The following is a 15,655-nucleotide window of genomic DNA, read 5'->3' as shown; positions in this document are numbered from 1 at the left end:
TGCTTTTGAAAGTAACTTAAATGCAAATTGTGATGAGTTTTGTTGTGATTCATGATTCTATTTAGACGTTGAAAATGTGATTTTTGGTTTAGCAACATAATTTGAGTATTTTGTGAAGTTGATTCATGGTTCTGCTTGAAAGTTAAAAATTAACAGGCTAACAGGCTAGGCCAGACCATTTGTTTTTTTATAAACGGTCAAACCAGGCTAACGGTTAGACTCGTATTAGGCTTAGGCCAGACTAAATTAAATTTTTTGATATAGGCTTGAGCTTTTCGGAGCAAAGTTTGGCTCAGCCCAACCCACTTTCATCCCTACTCATCACAAGATTACATCTTGCAAAATATATATGAGTAAATACCATTTTCGGTCCTCAGCATATTTCACGATGCCCACTTTCATCCCTTCTTATTGCTAGGGACTAAAAAAAGTATCGTGAAATTTGCTGAGGACCAAAAAAAAGATATTTACTTCATATATATTTTACACAATTTATTTATTTTATTTTTTTGGTGAAATATTTTACACAATTTTTTTTTTTTTTGTAAATAATATTTTACACAATTTAACATAATACAGTTGAAACCAGTTTCGATCGCTATCCAATGTCCAGCTGAAAACGGTGACGGCAATCAAATTTTTTAAATAGAGACAGTATAATAATACGGTAATATCCTTTGACCCAAGAGAGAAAACAAGTAACTTCGTATTTTTTTCAAGAAAAAAAAGGTGTCAACTAATTGCAAATGAGCAATCTGGTATTATCAAAGAAACCTAGTTCCCACGCCACCTTCCCCTGTACCTCATTGGTGCTCAAGCAGCGCCTTTAACATGTCCGTGTTCAATAGGATAACCCATCTATGTATTGCCACATAATGTCAAAAAAAACTGTGACGTGCAAACAAATCATACAACAACCTTTCTCTTAGATGTTTTCAAGAAACCTCACCCTAGCCCCTGGTTTTTACTAAAACTACCAGTAAAACCAAAAAATAAAAATAAAAACCGTAGAAACACAATTAAAGAAAAAAAAAAAAAAAAAACCCCACAAAACAACCAAAGAAAACAGAGAGAATCATTGTTCTTGAATTGAAAGGAATTTGTACAGAACATTGGCGATACATGTAACAAGGGCCACCCAAAATTAATCACAGATCCATAAGCCCATGTGAAAATTCCAACCTATATAGTATATATTCAGATGAACAAGAAGCAAGAATAAAAGAAAAAAGAAAACCCATTACAGCATTGATCACGAAGGAACAAGAACACAAAAAGGCATAGAAGTTAATTGGACAAAATCCAATTCCCATTAACCCATTCTTGATGAACCCTGATCTGAGAAGAAGGGTACGCTATCTCTTCGTTTGTGGTAGAAAAATAGACGTAGTAGTGAGAACCAGTTCTTCCGGTGATCGAACCAACCCACCAACCATCGTTGTCGAAAGCATCGACTTTCTGATAGAGTGCAAACTGAGAAGCGTGGACACGAGGCGGCGCGGGACGAAGCTCCTTGGGATAAAGGGTTTCGGTGAGAGGCAGAGACTCGTTGTCCTCGAGAAGGTTCTTGTAGCGAACAACGTAGAGGCCATTGTCAAGGTGGGAAACAATGGTGGCTTCGTAATAGGAACCAAGAAACCCTTCTTCTTTGCTGCAAACCTCAACCTTGTCTCCTCTGCAGAAATCGACCCTCTTCAATGGTGGACGCATCGCTGATGTTGTGGTGTTACGAAGAGGAGAAGTGGAGCCCCAACGTGGGTAAAGAATTTTGTGGTGAATATTCAATAGGAACAGAAGGATAGCAGCATTGGTATAAGTAATACAATTGTATATAAGCGGTTGTATAGGAGTAAAAACGTAAAATAGACTGATGTTGTAAACTACTGATATGGCAATCGTAAACAATGACGTGGCATTGGTTTAGGACATTAGTAGTTGTTGTCACTGTAACAAAAGGACAACTGTAATTGTTAGGAAATTCATTGCAGAAAATTGAAATAAAAAAAAAAAATTGTTCTTGTTCCTTTATCGTGTTCTTTCCTCGGGTTCAACCCCTTATCATTGCTAAAAAAATTTCCACCGTATTTCCTGTAATTTTTTTTTTTTTTTTTGTAAAAAAATCTATCTCTTTTACCAAATGCTCTCGTGGTGAAAAAGCGAAAACACAATATTTTGTATAATATTCTACGACCTTTTATTTTAAAATTTTGGCTAAATTTTGGATTCTCAGCGATATGTTTGTCTATATCCCAACTTCAATACCGAAAAGTAATAATTATGTTATCAAAAAAAAAAAAAGTAATAATTATATAAAAGATCATTTTTTTTTTTTTTGTATACAAGTTGTTTTGCTTTTGAACATTTGTGTAAGTTGATTGTTTGTACACAAATTTGTATAAGAAATAAATGTAACTTAGTTTACATTTGAAATAAATAAATGGTGAGTTCACCCAATGGGTGCAGCTCAGTTGGTAACTTGGCGCTGAGTTAGTGGGGTTGGATATGTGTTCGATTCCCGCTGAATGCATTCTTGGGGAGGGGGCTGAACCTTTAGCCATCATTGTTCCCCCGCACTCCGGATTAGTCCCATAGCCGGCTCAAAGAGTCGAAGCTCATGGGGATACCGGAGGGAGCCAACTCGTCTCAAAGAGATAATTAGGGTTGGGTAACTCCAAAAAAAAAAAAATGGTGAGTTCTTACAATAAAATGAAGAGTTATACTACACTCATGCAATAGGAGATATATTATCTCATGTTGTAGATACAATTATGTGGTGGATCTCATTATTTATTAAAAAGGAAAAAAAGAAAGGCATAAAAATCGATGGATCTGTAAGAAGTTATATTATCTCATGCAACCTGAGAATAATATAAACCTAAAATGAAATATTATGCAAGTACTAATAGATGCTTTGACAAAAGTTTGTTTCAAGTTGAACAAACCTTAAAAGGACATCCGTAATCTATGGTATGTTTGAGAGAAAAGAGATGGAAAGAGAAGAATAGCAATATATATATATATATATATAGGTCAAGATCATTTTATACCAGTGTACGTTACACTCTCAATCTTGACCATTGATCCCACTTATATCTAAGGGCTCTAATTTTTTAGTAATGTGAGCCATTGGATACAAGTGGATCAATGATCAAGATTGAGTGCAAGACTTCTAACTCTTACACTGGTATAAGAATATCCTACCCCTATATATATATATATATATATATATATATATATATATATATATATATATATATATATATATATATATATATATGAGTAGGATCATTTGACATTGGTGTCAAATTTCATGTTTGACACTTTATCTGAAAGTCATTAGATCAAGCTTGAAATTTGACACCTCATCTGATAGCCGTTAGATCAAAAAAGATCAACGACTCTGATTTGTACGCATGTGACACCAGCCGTTAGATCAAAAAAGATCAACGACTCTGATTTGTAAGCATGTGACACCATTGATCTTTTTTGATCCAACGACTATCAAATTTCAAATTTGACACCCGTGTCAAATGATCCTACCTCATATATATATATATATATATATATATATATATATATATATATATATATATATATATATATATATCTTAAAATTTAACTCTCGTGTTTTAGTGGGGAAGAAAGAGAATTCAACTCTCATCCCTCTATTGAGTTCAATATAAATTTTCCCCCCTCTCTAACTCTCAATTTGATAGAACAAAATTTTAGAACTTTTGAAAAAAGGAGGAGAAATAGTTCTCTTACTTCCCCTTTTTAAGGAGTATGTGTAAGTGTAACTCTTTTTCTTCTCATCTATCTCCTTACTTCTCATCCAAACATATAAACTTTAGAGAACTTCGTAAGAAAAAAAAACTCAATCAGATCCAGTATCCAAAATCTCATTACATCTTGTAGTGAGCTCTAATTATTACAGTAACCAAATGCATTATATGATTGAACGCTGACGAGTTTATGTGTCCAATAATTGAGCACCGTTCATCATCATTCAGAAATCAAGTCAGCAAAAATATCATTACAAATTTGGTTGAAAAATTTAACCATGAGTATGGAAAGAGAGAACAATTGCAAATATTCCAAGACCAAATTTCTAACACGGAAAACCAAAGGCAGATAGCTTAACCACAATAACAATACCTTCTTTATTTCATTTCTAAATTCTTCATTCACTAAACAAAATAAAATAAAATGAAATGAAAGGACATGAATAAGGAGACAGTGATTTAAGAATCCATGCATAATGTCAAGATTCATGACTCACTTCCATGCCTTCAATTTTCACTTTCTCCACCACAAGGAGACCACAAAAGTTTAGAAGGTATCTTAGGGAATATCTACCCTAGTTTTTACCAGGCTTTTTGATAACAGTGATGCCCCAAGGAATATCCCCACGTTTGTTGTGGCCCAGTGAAGGGCCAGAAGGTGGAGTTGGAATCCATTTTGGAAGGGAAGCCGAATAGCTTGAAAGAGCAAATCTTCCAATAGGAGTTCCAACTCTGGCTTCTTCATGGCTGTTGTGACCCTTACTGTACAGAATCTTGATTTCTTGAGTTTCGAAAAATGCAGCATTTGCTATTGTCATGTTAGAGATAAGCAACAGGAGCAGCATAAGAAAAGGGTTTGAGTGAGAGAAGGGTTTAGAAGCCATGACAGGAAACACAAGCTTGATGCTATAACTATCTAATCTCCTCTTTAGGGAGAGAGATTGGTTCCAGTTTGGTTTTATAGATCAATAGGCAAAGAGTGTAACGTATGTCACTTGAGAAAATGAGAGCTAAATTGAATTTGATTGTTGAGAGGGAACCAAAAGACAAATTAATGGTGTTAATCCAAGCAGAAAACAGGTTCATCACTTTGAAACAGACTTGATGGCATTATTGGGAATAATTGAATTCAAATGGGTATTTTCATTCATGAAGTTTGCTACTTTTGGACTCACTCACTCTCTCTCTTCTCATGGCTGACCTGTCACCCATTGCATGTTGGTGAATGAAAGCATGAAACTCAGACAACTTGTGTCCTAAGTAACACAATTTAAGGGAATCATCAGGGTAATACAGGGTACCTTATTGGCCCATCATCTTCAAAATTTTAAAATACACTAATCCCTATGAGAATCATATTAGAAACGTTAAACATCAAACTGCAGAAGGGAATACAGATAAAATCCTTGCTGGCAAAAGCCATAACCCCGATTTATTGCATGATAATAATAGATAAGAGTCGTTGTTATTTGATAATGATGGTCCACATCTGCGGTACACAACATAGGTTACAAACACAGTGAAAACAAAACAGTCATGAGAGCTTTAACCAGTGTTTTGCATGCCAGCAGCTATACCCTTCATTGTCAAAATAAGGGTATCCTCTAAACCAGGAGCATACTCACTTGTTGGGTTAAGTTTTACAAGCTCTGCTGCTGGCTTGCTTGATTCCATGCAGTCCTTTGACAAATGTGGCCTCAGCTTCACATGGTAGTCAGGATCACGGATTTGCTTCAGTGTGTAAGCTTGCAAGACATTGAGGGTTGTGATGTACGAATCGCGAAGACAAAGCCTTTGCTTTAAGTAAGGGTCTCCTTCAAGGAGATCTCTATGTCCTGCAACCTACAAACAAGATTTACAGGAACGAATATGGTCATTAACATACCAAAATAAAATAAAATTCATGTTCAACTTTCACTCTTTTGCCAGGACTAAGCCAGAGAATAACAAGAAATATATGGTACAAATAGAGAAAAGGAGACAGTGAGTCTTTATTCATCTTCATGTTATCAAGTAAACAAATTAAAGCTACTGAGAAATAAAGGTAAAAGAATCCTAACAAGCAAATTATTAAGCAGCAATAGTAGATTACCTGGAGGAGAAGGCTCTTGGTTTCTACATATTTAGACCGCAAACGCTCACCAAATGTTAACAGTTCTTCTGATACTAGAAGTTTGTCATAAAGTGTTGCTATCCCTGGGTCTCCCTTGGCAAACACCATCTCAATCAAGTCAATAGTAACCCTGAAGAAGGGCCATTGATTATACATATCTTGAAGCATTTGAAGATTCTTTGGATCCTTCTCAATTACATGCTTAAATGCTGCCCCAAAGCCAAGCCATACTGGTAAGTGAAACCTTGTCTGATTCCAAGCAAAGATCCAAGGGATAGCACGGAGTGATTCAATTCCTCCACTTGGCTTTCGTTTCGATGGACGACTGCCAATATTCATTCGTCCATACTCCAACTCGGGAGTTGCCTGCAAATCCAAATATTCATAAGTGAAGTAAGGAAAGAAAATAATGTATGCCGTGAAGATAAAAAAAAAAAAAGTAAAGAATGAAAATAAGGAAAGAAATTGCATGGTCATTAGTTTTGTGACTCCAAAAGGAAATGGAATTTTTTACTTAAATCATCATATAATTATATTCCAGTTAAATCAGAAATTTTGTAAGCAATATTAATATATTCACAGGATTGGAGGAAGAAAAGAATGGCAATCAGCCTTCATAGTTATTAATTAAATTTTGAATACCAAGAGCGTTATGGAAGTATTTCTCTTAATTAGCAACACTATTAATGCAATTTTGAATACTCATCATAATTATAAATTTTGTAAACATACCACTTCAACTCTAGATTTTCAAGGGCGTCTTTCTATACTGATGGTAATAATAATGAAGATTGACTGCAAATTACTTACACATCGGAAGTATTCAACAAAACGGGGCTCCTGGAAGACAATGGAGCGATACTCCATTGTTGCAATGACAGCCATCTCATCCATAAGGGCACGCCATTCTGGTTTTGGTGATACAGGAGGGTGCATGCCATGCTCAAGTGTAGCAGCAGTGAAACGCTGAAGTGTTCTGAAGCACAAGTGCTCCTCTCCAAATGACTGTTCAATAACTTCACCTTGAACTGTTACCCGAAGTGAGCCGTGAATAGTATCAGGTGGCTGAGATAATATAGCAAGATGAGTGGGACCACCTCCTCTTCCCACAGTCCCTCCTCTACCATGGAACATTGTAAGCTTAATACCAAACTCCTTCGCAACCTTTATGAGCTCTTCTTGAGCCTTGTACAATGCCCAAGCTGCAGAGAGCCGGCCAGCATCTTTTCCTGAGTCTGAGTATCCTATCATAACTTCTTGTTTTCCATTGATACGGTTTCTGTACCAGTCTATAGAGAATAGACGGGCTACCGCAGCAGGAGCAGCCTCAAGATCAGCGAGCTTTTCAAACAATGGGACAACCCTTAATGGCTGCTTGACATGACATTCACGTTGTAACAGTTCTACAGCAAGCACATCAGATGGGGCGGTTGCCATTGAGATGATATATGCACCAAAGTTGTCTGAAGGAAGTTCTGCAATGACATGGAAAGTTTCCAAAACATCAGCAATTTCTTCTGTTTTAGGAAGATCAGGGCCAAAGAGAGGGCGTTTTCCACTGAGCTCAGACAACAGCCATTCCTGCCTGCGTTCCTCAGACCATTCTCGATAAGATCCAATCTCCAAGTGGTTTGTAATAGCATCCATAACATCAGTGTGCCTATCTGATTCTTGACGAATATCAAGTCTTACAAGTGAAAATCCAAATGTGGAAACTTGCCGCAAGAAATCAAGAAGGCTTCCATCAGCTATTGGTTGATCACCACTCGCACACAGGGACCTATAACATAGTTCAAGAGGCTCCAGGAACTACATGAAAAAATTGGAGGTTATAGAGTTTTAACATATAATATATTAAATCACTATGTCAAGATTATTCTGAACGATTATAATCTCAAGCCATGCATTAGGTATTGTCTTTTCATAGTTGAGGGCTTAATGCTCTCTGATTAAAATTGGTAAGAGATTAATTACACAGTTGAGAGAATTGTTGCCAACTTGAACAAAAATTTACTAAAATTATTAGCAATACACTATTCTCCAAGCAGTTTGAAAATTATCCCTCCTCATATTTTCAAAAGGATCAGCTAATGAGATCTAGAAAAACTAAAAAACAACCAAACCTAATACTATATGCCAATTGTAAGAACCCGCACCGTTAATCAAGGTATTTAATTAATTAATTATGCAAAAATAGGAAATGATTCCATAATTGACCCTAATAATTATTTATGAGGCTTAATAATCATAATAAGTGATTAAGAATACTGAAAGTCGCTTTTCGGAAGAAAAGTGCAGATACCGGTTCTGCTAGTCGGTATAAATGCGTGCCGAAAAAGTATCCCGGAAAATTAAAATAAGTGCATGATAATTACTAGAATAATATGTAGGACTTGTAAAACGAGTTTCAAGTCCAAATAATGAGAACTGGTGCTAGAAACCGGTACTGGCTTTGAAAAGCGCATACCGAAAAGGTGCTCAAAAAAATATAAGAAAAATATGATAAATCTTAGAAAATTATGTAGTTTCATAATCCAAAGTTTGGGATTAAAATGCTAAGCGTAGCAATTAAAGTTAATATTGTGTGTTTAAGTGTGTTTGGGCTATAAATACTCCCATTATGGGCACAAAACCCTAGGATCAGAATTCTATACGTGACTTGGTGGCTGAGTGCACCTTGGCACTATTCCATTGCTGTGTTCTTCTTCCTTGAGAGTCTTGGAGCCATTTCTTCCTTGTTCTTTGTGGTTTCTTCTTCTTAAACACTTGTGTGAGGGAGGGTCACCTTTGGGAAGGGGTTTGTGGTGTTGTTTCTGAGTTGTGAAGTCTGTGTGAGGGAGGTTTGGTTGCTGACTTGTTGGTTTTGGGTTGAAAGAAGCTTGGTTTTGGTTTTTGGAGGTCCAAGTGGTGACCTATGTGTTAAAGAACCAACCTTTGTGAAGCCATTTTCGTGCATCTTCCTTGAGTCAGACTTGAGGGGTTGTGTTGAGCTCCAAGAGCATCTTCATTCTGAGTTTTGAGCCTTGGTATGTTGTATCAACCTTTAACTTGAGTTTTAAGGCTTAAAAATGGTACCTTGATGCATCTAATGACTAAAAGATGATAACTTGTTGTTGGGTAATGTTGAACACGCCTAGAAATGCATGATTAAGTGTTTAAAATCGGTAAAAAAGGAACCTTTAAGGGATATCTTCACGAAAATGCAGAAACTGCATTCTGTCGTGAAATATCCGGATATTTGTCGAACAGATATCCGGATATTGGATATCCGGATATGTGGTTTTGGGATATCCGGATATGTGAATCTGTATATCCGGATATTGCATATCCGGATATTCTGGGTTTTCGCAGAACAGTAGATGTGCTGTGTGTACAGTAGGCTATTGGGGGTTTGTGGACCCTAGTTTGATGAAGTTGAACTTCTGTATGTATTGGTCTAAGCCAGAATCATGGGATTAAGGGCTTGTGGCTTTGTTAGAAGCTTTAAGACTTGAAAACATAATGAAAAGACGTTGTCTTTAATTTGTATGCATGTGGTACATGTTATTGATTTATATTTGGTCCATATCAGATTGTGATCTGCTGTGATTGGACTTTGAGCTTGTGGCATTGGATAGCTAGCTTAGAGGTAAGCTTTCGTGTCCTCGGTTTAGCCATGTTGTGGTTCCACCATGTCCCATGGGGATATGATATATGCATGTTGTGTTACATGCTTTTGATGTTTTGGAAATGCTATTGAGCTATTATATGTTAGTGCCTTGTTGATATGCATGGAGGTGTTCCACCTATACGGTAAGCCTGAGTATGTAAAACATACAAGAGGGTGAGGCTGTGGGTGAGGTGCAAGCGGTGTTCCTTGTACTACATGTAGGGAATAGACGTATTCCTACATTTCTCTGGCCAGTAGATAGTGATCACACACATGTCATAGATATCTGTTGCACTACATAGTTTTGGAACTGATAATGATATAAATGCTTTTTGAACTTATATTGCACATGTAAGTGAGCTTGGGGTGGAAGATCCTTGAGGACCCCTTGTCTTACTGAGATTTCTAGTTTAGAGATCTCACCCCACGTTTGGGGAATGCTTATTTCAGGGTCAGGTAATGTTGAGACCTCAGGCGGCAGGAAGCCGAAGTTGAGTTAGATTGCTGTTATATTATGCTACCATGATTGGATGCTGGATTTGCATGCTGCTTTTATGCTTATAGCTTTAGTTTATGTTTTGGAGTTTTATGTTGAGACTTGTTGTTTACTATGTTTATTTGGTGAGCATGGGGATTGTCCATGACCCATAGTATTGTTATGTCTTGTTTTTGTCTTGAGTCTTTTGGAGCTGTAATAATGTATCAGGATATTGTCCGGATTACTTGATGTAATGCCGTGATTTAGATACACACTTTATCTATATATTGAGGTATTTCAGTAGATGTCTTATTGCTATTTACATATAGGCGATATTTTATGAAATTGATTAAGTAATCAAGTTGGTAATTGATAATGACGTCATAATTGAAAAGAAAAAGAATATTCCGCATTTTTAATTAAGCACCGCTTAATACGATGTAATGTTAATATTCCGAGTATACACGGGGTGTTACACCAATATTCCCACAATCAAGAAGTGAAACAATCTTTAAGGATGGGAAATCTACCACTGCTAGTGATATTAACATCAAGGAATCAAGTCTACATATTGTGGCTCGAGAAAATGGCTTTGGTGTTAAGAGTGCTCAAATATAGAACATAACCTAAAGAAAAAGAGGGAAGCAATCCAACGAATCACTTCAAGGCACTTGCCTTTTAGGTGAAAAGGTTCAATTATCTGTAACCTATGACAGCTTATCAGGCTGTTTTGAGGATAATACCTGTTCAACATTTGTGAAGGTAGTCTCTTCAGGGATTTCAGAGCTCCCATTGGCTAATAACTGCCGAGCATATTCACGTGTATTATATAGTTTGTCCCTCACATCACCAAGAATAACACGATATGGCTCACTTGGAGGAATCTGTTTCCAAAACTCTGCAGCAATGAAGAATTTATTACAATAACATTCAATAAAATTACTTATCAACAGGTTTAACTCTAAATGAATCAACAAGATTAGACACCACCTCAACTATACTTCAGAAGTTTAGAGTGTTCAGTATTGAAAACGAAATTATGTGTGTTCAATAGATCCCAATAAAGAAGTTAAAAGTTTAGAGTTTAATTCAGAACAAAATATCATCATTGTTTCATAGAAAATACCAATATAATGTTTCGCTTCTCTCTTTGAGGAGCTATGGAGTTCATCGGCACGAACACGTAGCTCATCATTGCAGCGCCACATAGACAACTGCCAGAAGCAGAGAAGAAGCAAGATGGTAAAAACAGTGCCCTTAATGCTAAAATAAAATAAATGATTAATTGTGACCAGCATATTTGATACCTCAAACATGAGATCCTCGATCTGAGAGAAGTATAAATTAGCAGCCATCATTCTAGCCAGCAAACACACATCCCTGGTAACTTCAGGAGTTACCCTGGGGTTACCTGCAACACAGGTTAGACAAATTGTAAGAAAGGTTATCAGTGTATTACAAGCCACGCCTCTAAGGCAGTGTCCAGCAGTGAAGATTATGGAGCCCAACCTAGAAAGTGAACTGAATAGAGAAAATGAGGCAACAAAAATCTAGGGCATAGATATTTTGAATCTATACCACATCACATAAATACTTTGGCCTAAAAAGTCAGGAAGTTTAACAAAGATAAAATTGCTTTTTAAGGAACATGTCCATTCAATAATTGCTCAGGAAAAAGAAACATACCATCACGATCTCCTCCCATCCAAGAAGAGAATTGAATAACAGGGGCATTATATGGGACACGTTCATTTATTCCAATGTTCTTCAGCGCTGTATCAACACGGCGCAAAAACTTTGGTACACCTTTCCAGATTGTCTCATGAAAGTAGCTCATTCCTCCCCTCATCTCATCTTGTGGCGTAGGAGGAGTCCTTCGAATTTCATCAGTACGAAATGCGGCTTGAATCTGCATGAGAGAAAGATCATTAGGGCTTTGCCCTACCCCGAAGATTGCCATATAGTCATTTACAATTTTAACCCCCAATTCATAGCCATAATAAAACCAATTTTCTTATTAAAGAAGTGTCAATAGAATTCAAATCTAATTGGAAATTAAGTAGGATAGGAAATTCAAATGGAACAGCCAAATCCATTTACAGCTATCCAACAACATAGATAGAATCAAAGGATAAAATATAATGCAAAATATTCAAAATAAGTAAGTTTGATCAAGCATAATAAGATTAGGAGTTTTATACTCTGATACTGTACAACTTGAAAGCGGATTACATCAAAAATAACTCTGACCTTAAACAATTTTTTTCTGCCTACTCTAAACCCAAACACCATATGCCAAATGCTCGTGAAAAAGTCAAAGAGCTTTTGATTTTGGATATTGAACATATATGAATTCCACCCATTATAACGTCATGGCTCATGCAATAAGAGCATGGCATCATTGCGTTTCCTTAATGCTATATATAAAAATAGGCATACAACACAGATAACTCAGATTTTTCTAACCAACCAAAGAAAATAATGTTATCACTTAATAAATCATTAGGCCATCATGTCTAAACACCATGAAACTACTGTTAATGTTTACAGGAAAATATCAACCTCAATTATGATGTTTATATATAACTATATAGGCAAAGTAGCATACAACTTAGAGAATCATGGGGCTGTCATTAATGGCATAATATAAGCATATACAATCCAGAACAATCAGCAATTTCGCACCTCTCTTTGTAAAGCCTCATCAAGTTCCTGCTTATCATCTGGTGTTATGTCTTTAGCATACAACTGTGTCAAACAATTCCTTATCCTGAAAAAAAAAAGGGCACTTATTATCAACAGAAAGATTAAGTCTTAGTATAGAAATTACCAAAATGCCAGAATTAATTGATTTCTGAGCATGTCATTAGAAGTCAATGATTTTCCTCGCAGCTAATTGATAAATTCTCAAAAAATGGACTACCATAATTCCTTCTCTGCGTTATAGTACAAAAATCAAAATCAAGGTAAGTAACAGACAAACCTGCCATGTTTTTGCAGCAAAGATCTACGAACAGACTGAGTAGGATGAGCAGTTAGGACCAAATCTACAGTTTGGTTCTTCAAAGCATCAAAGACTTCATGGGGGGTCTTCTTCAGTTGATTCACAAGCTTCTTGAAGGTCTCTTCAATGTCTGACTCAGTGATGGCAGAGTTCTCATCAGCAAAATCACCCTTCTTCAATAACTTAATCCTTCTTCGGTAGGCTATTTGAACTTCTTCAGCCAAGTTGGCCAAATTAAGCATGTGAGAAAATGACTTGGCAATGACAATAGAATCCCCAGCATCAAGACCAGTTAGCATGTTCCCAAGCTCCTCCAACTTCTGAGGGTTATGCTCCCCTTCGTACTCAGCAGACAGCTCATAACAGTCTTGAACCTAGTCAACATCAAATTACTGAAACAAATAAGCCACCAAGTCCATGTATGCAGTAAAGAAGAAAAATAAACAAAGCATATTATGTGCAAATAAGCTAATATGCAAGTAAAATTGAGAAGATAGAACTTTTAGCTCAAAACATGAAGGATCAAAATGAGAAGAGACACAGAAAATTCACTTCAGACCCCTAAACCCACCACCATACATAACTTAAAATACCCATTCCAGCGAGCATACATACCCCAGACAGTTTTATACTCTTAATTTTTTATTTTTTTTTAATTGCCAAATGACATTGTTCCACGACCAAAAACGTTTACCATTTCAGAAGTGGGGTTTCAGAAACCTCTCAATGTTATGCTAAAACTATCATCCAAAATTTGAAGTGGGGTATCAGAATTCAGTGAACACTGAACTAAAACTAGCATCTTTGCATGACCCACAAAACAAAAAACACAAAAATAAAAATAATAATTAAAGAGAGTGGTGTGATAGGATGTGGCATCACAAATTACCGTTTCTCTGATATCAGCACCATGCAAATCCTGAAGAATGTCAAGGAAGCGGTCCAGCAACAAAGCATCATATTCAACTAGCTTGTCATCATCAGAGACCTTACTTGGTGCCAGCAACCTCAACTGAGCATCAATTGAAGCCATCTTCTCAACGTTCCTAGTCGCCATTCTCTCTCTATATCACACACACACTCAAGCTTTGTTTCTCTCACTCTGTGACTGTGAACCAGTCAATTCATTCAAAGATGACTTAGAACAGTAGATAACACTAGTAAAAGCAATAATCAACAACTGAAAAAAGGTACAGTTATGGGTTTGCAAATGGGGTGGCCTCAAAAGCAGAAGAATTTTTAGCCAAGAAAAAAGGGAGATAGCTGGGGACACAGAGAGTATAATCCCGTGATTCCCAGATGAAGAAGAACTCGTAGGTAAAGAGCTTCAACTAATCCCCAGAGAGAGAGAGAGAGAGAGAGAGGTGCATGATTTGAAGTGGTGGTGGGTACTGTTAATTTATAGAGAGAGATTTGCTAGGTGTGTTTTTTCGAAAATAAAAAATAAATTTACCAAAAAAATAATAATAAACAGTAAAAAAATAAATAAATAAAAATCAATCAAATTCAAATATGGAAACGAGGGAGATAAATAAGAATGCCTAGATTTTTGTTGATAATGGTTTTCAGTTTTTCACTTATTTTAAGGAGACTATCTATCTTTTGTTTTTTCCTTTACTAGATGACTATCTATCTTTTGTTTTTTCCTTTACTAGATGAATATCTATCTTTTTTGGTAATTGCATAATGATTAAAGAAATTATTAAAAAGATTTAGTGTTGTGTAATTGTATTTAATTAGATTCTTTTATCAAAATATTTAAATACATTATTATAGAAAACATAAAGATAAAGTATAGAAAATAATTAATATTTTTTAATTACTGGAGATACTAAAACATAAAGATAAAGTTATAGAAAATAATTAATATATTTTTAAGAAAAAGTATTTTTATTGTAGGAAATAAATTATCTTTATTCCTGACCCACTTCACATTTCGAATTAGTCTTATAGTCGATTCAAAGATTCAAACTCAGTGAATACACTAGGGAGAGCCAACTCACCTCACCTCAAAGAGATAATTAGAGTTAGGTTCACTCCAAAAAAAAAGATTATGGCCTCCAATTCTAAAATGATATTATTTTTAGTTTTGGAAAGAAAATATAATACCATTTTGGGCCGTTAGAAATAATTTATCTCTCGTATAGAAGAAATACTAATTTTTTTTTTTAAATAACAAACAGATCAAATCTTCTTAAATGAAGATATTTCAAAAGAACTAGACTAATAAATTTGGATATCATCAATAATTAATGAAAAAGTATTAATCATTTTAAAGTATATAATTTTGTGTCATTTTTAATAAAATTATGTTATTTTGGTGTGTACTTGATGATTTTTAACACTCTCTCTTTCATAAATCAGTTCAAGATTAAAAATGCAAGTGTTATTTACCAAAAAAACAAGTGTTAATAAATCATAATCATATTAATATTTTTTTCAAGTACAAATGAATTTTAAAACATAAAATATAGTATAATTAACTAAAATAAAAATTATTTACTAATAAAATATAAAAATAAGAATAATAAGTAATAAATTTAATGGAGCATAATTCCTTTTTTATAAGTAAATGTCAATTGATATATTTGTTTTCAGTTAAAAATAAATAATAGTATGTGTAATTTTT

The 15,655-nt window shown here is 35.3% G+C and overlaps 2 protein-coding genes across 4 annotated transcripts; both read right to left on the bottom strand.

Moving 5' to 3' along the window:
• Window positions 1-1,070: 1,070 nt before the first annotated feature.
• Window positions 1,071-1,793, bottom strand: LOC133294821 (protein AGENET DOMAIN (AGD)-CONTAINING P1-like). The gene has a single exon (XM_061493577.1). It carries the CDS (start codon window positions 1,708-1,710, stop codon window positions 1,288-1,290), a length of 423 nt encoding a protein of 140 aa, XP_061349561.1. The 5' UTR covers window positions 1,711-1,793; the 3' UTR covers window positions 1,071-1,287.
• Window positions 1,794-5,163: 3,370 nt separating this feature from the next.
• On the bottom strand, window positions 5,164-14,355 carry LOC133294817 (phosphoenolpyruvate carboxylase-like). 3 transcript variants are annotated; one of them, XM_061493569.1, is made up of 10 exons: window positions 13,916-14,355; window positions 13,006-13,400; window positions 12,708-12,792; window positions 11,709-11,931; window positions 11,330-11,433; window positions 11,149-11,236; window positions 10,766-10,920; window positions 6,706-7,704; window positions 5,875-6,261; window positions 5,164-5,624 (listed from the first exon to the last, which is right to left on the bottom strand). In XM_061493569.1, the coding sequence occupies exons 1-10, from the start codon at window positions 14,081-14,083 to the stop codon at window positions 5,328-5,330; spliced, it is 2,901 nt and encodes a 966-aa protein (XP_061349553.1). In that variant the 5' UTR covers window positions 14,084-14,355; the 3' UTR covers window positions 5,164-5,327. The 3 variants fall into 3 exon arrangements, with proteins under 3 accessions (XP_061349553.1, XP_061349554.1, XP_061349555.1); XM_061493570.1 differs by having other exon boundaries at window positions 5,166-5,624; window positions 13,006-13,393; window positions 13,916-14,002; XM_061493571.1 differs by lacking the exons at window positions 5,164-5,624; window positions 5,875-6,261; window positions 6,706-7,704; ... (3 more) ...; window positions 11,709-11,931; window positions 12,708-12,792 and having other exon boundaries at window positions 13,198-13,393.
• Between the last annotated feature and the right edge of the window lie 1,300 nt (window positions 14,356-15,655).

The sequence above is a fragment of the Gastrolobium bilobum genome, unplaced genomic scaffold (genome assembly GCF_033153095.1).
Source record: "Gastrolobium bilobum isolate Gb01-03AN ecotype WA unplaced genomic scaffold, APGP_CSIRO_Gbil_v1 utg5755, whole genome shotgun sequence".
In the NCBI taxonomy this organism is placed as follows: Eukaryota; Viridiplantae; Streptophyta; class Magnoliopsida; order Fabales; family Fabaceae; genus Gastrolobium; species Gastrolobium bilobum.
The sequence above is the reverse complement of the archived record's forward strand: the minus strand, read 5'-3'. Positions and strand labels throughout refer to the sequence as shown.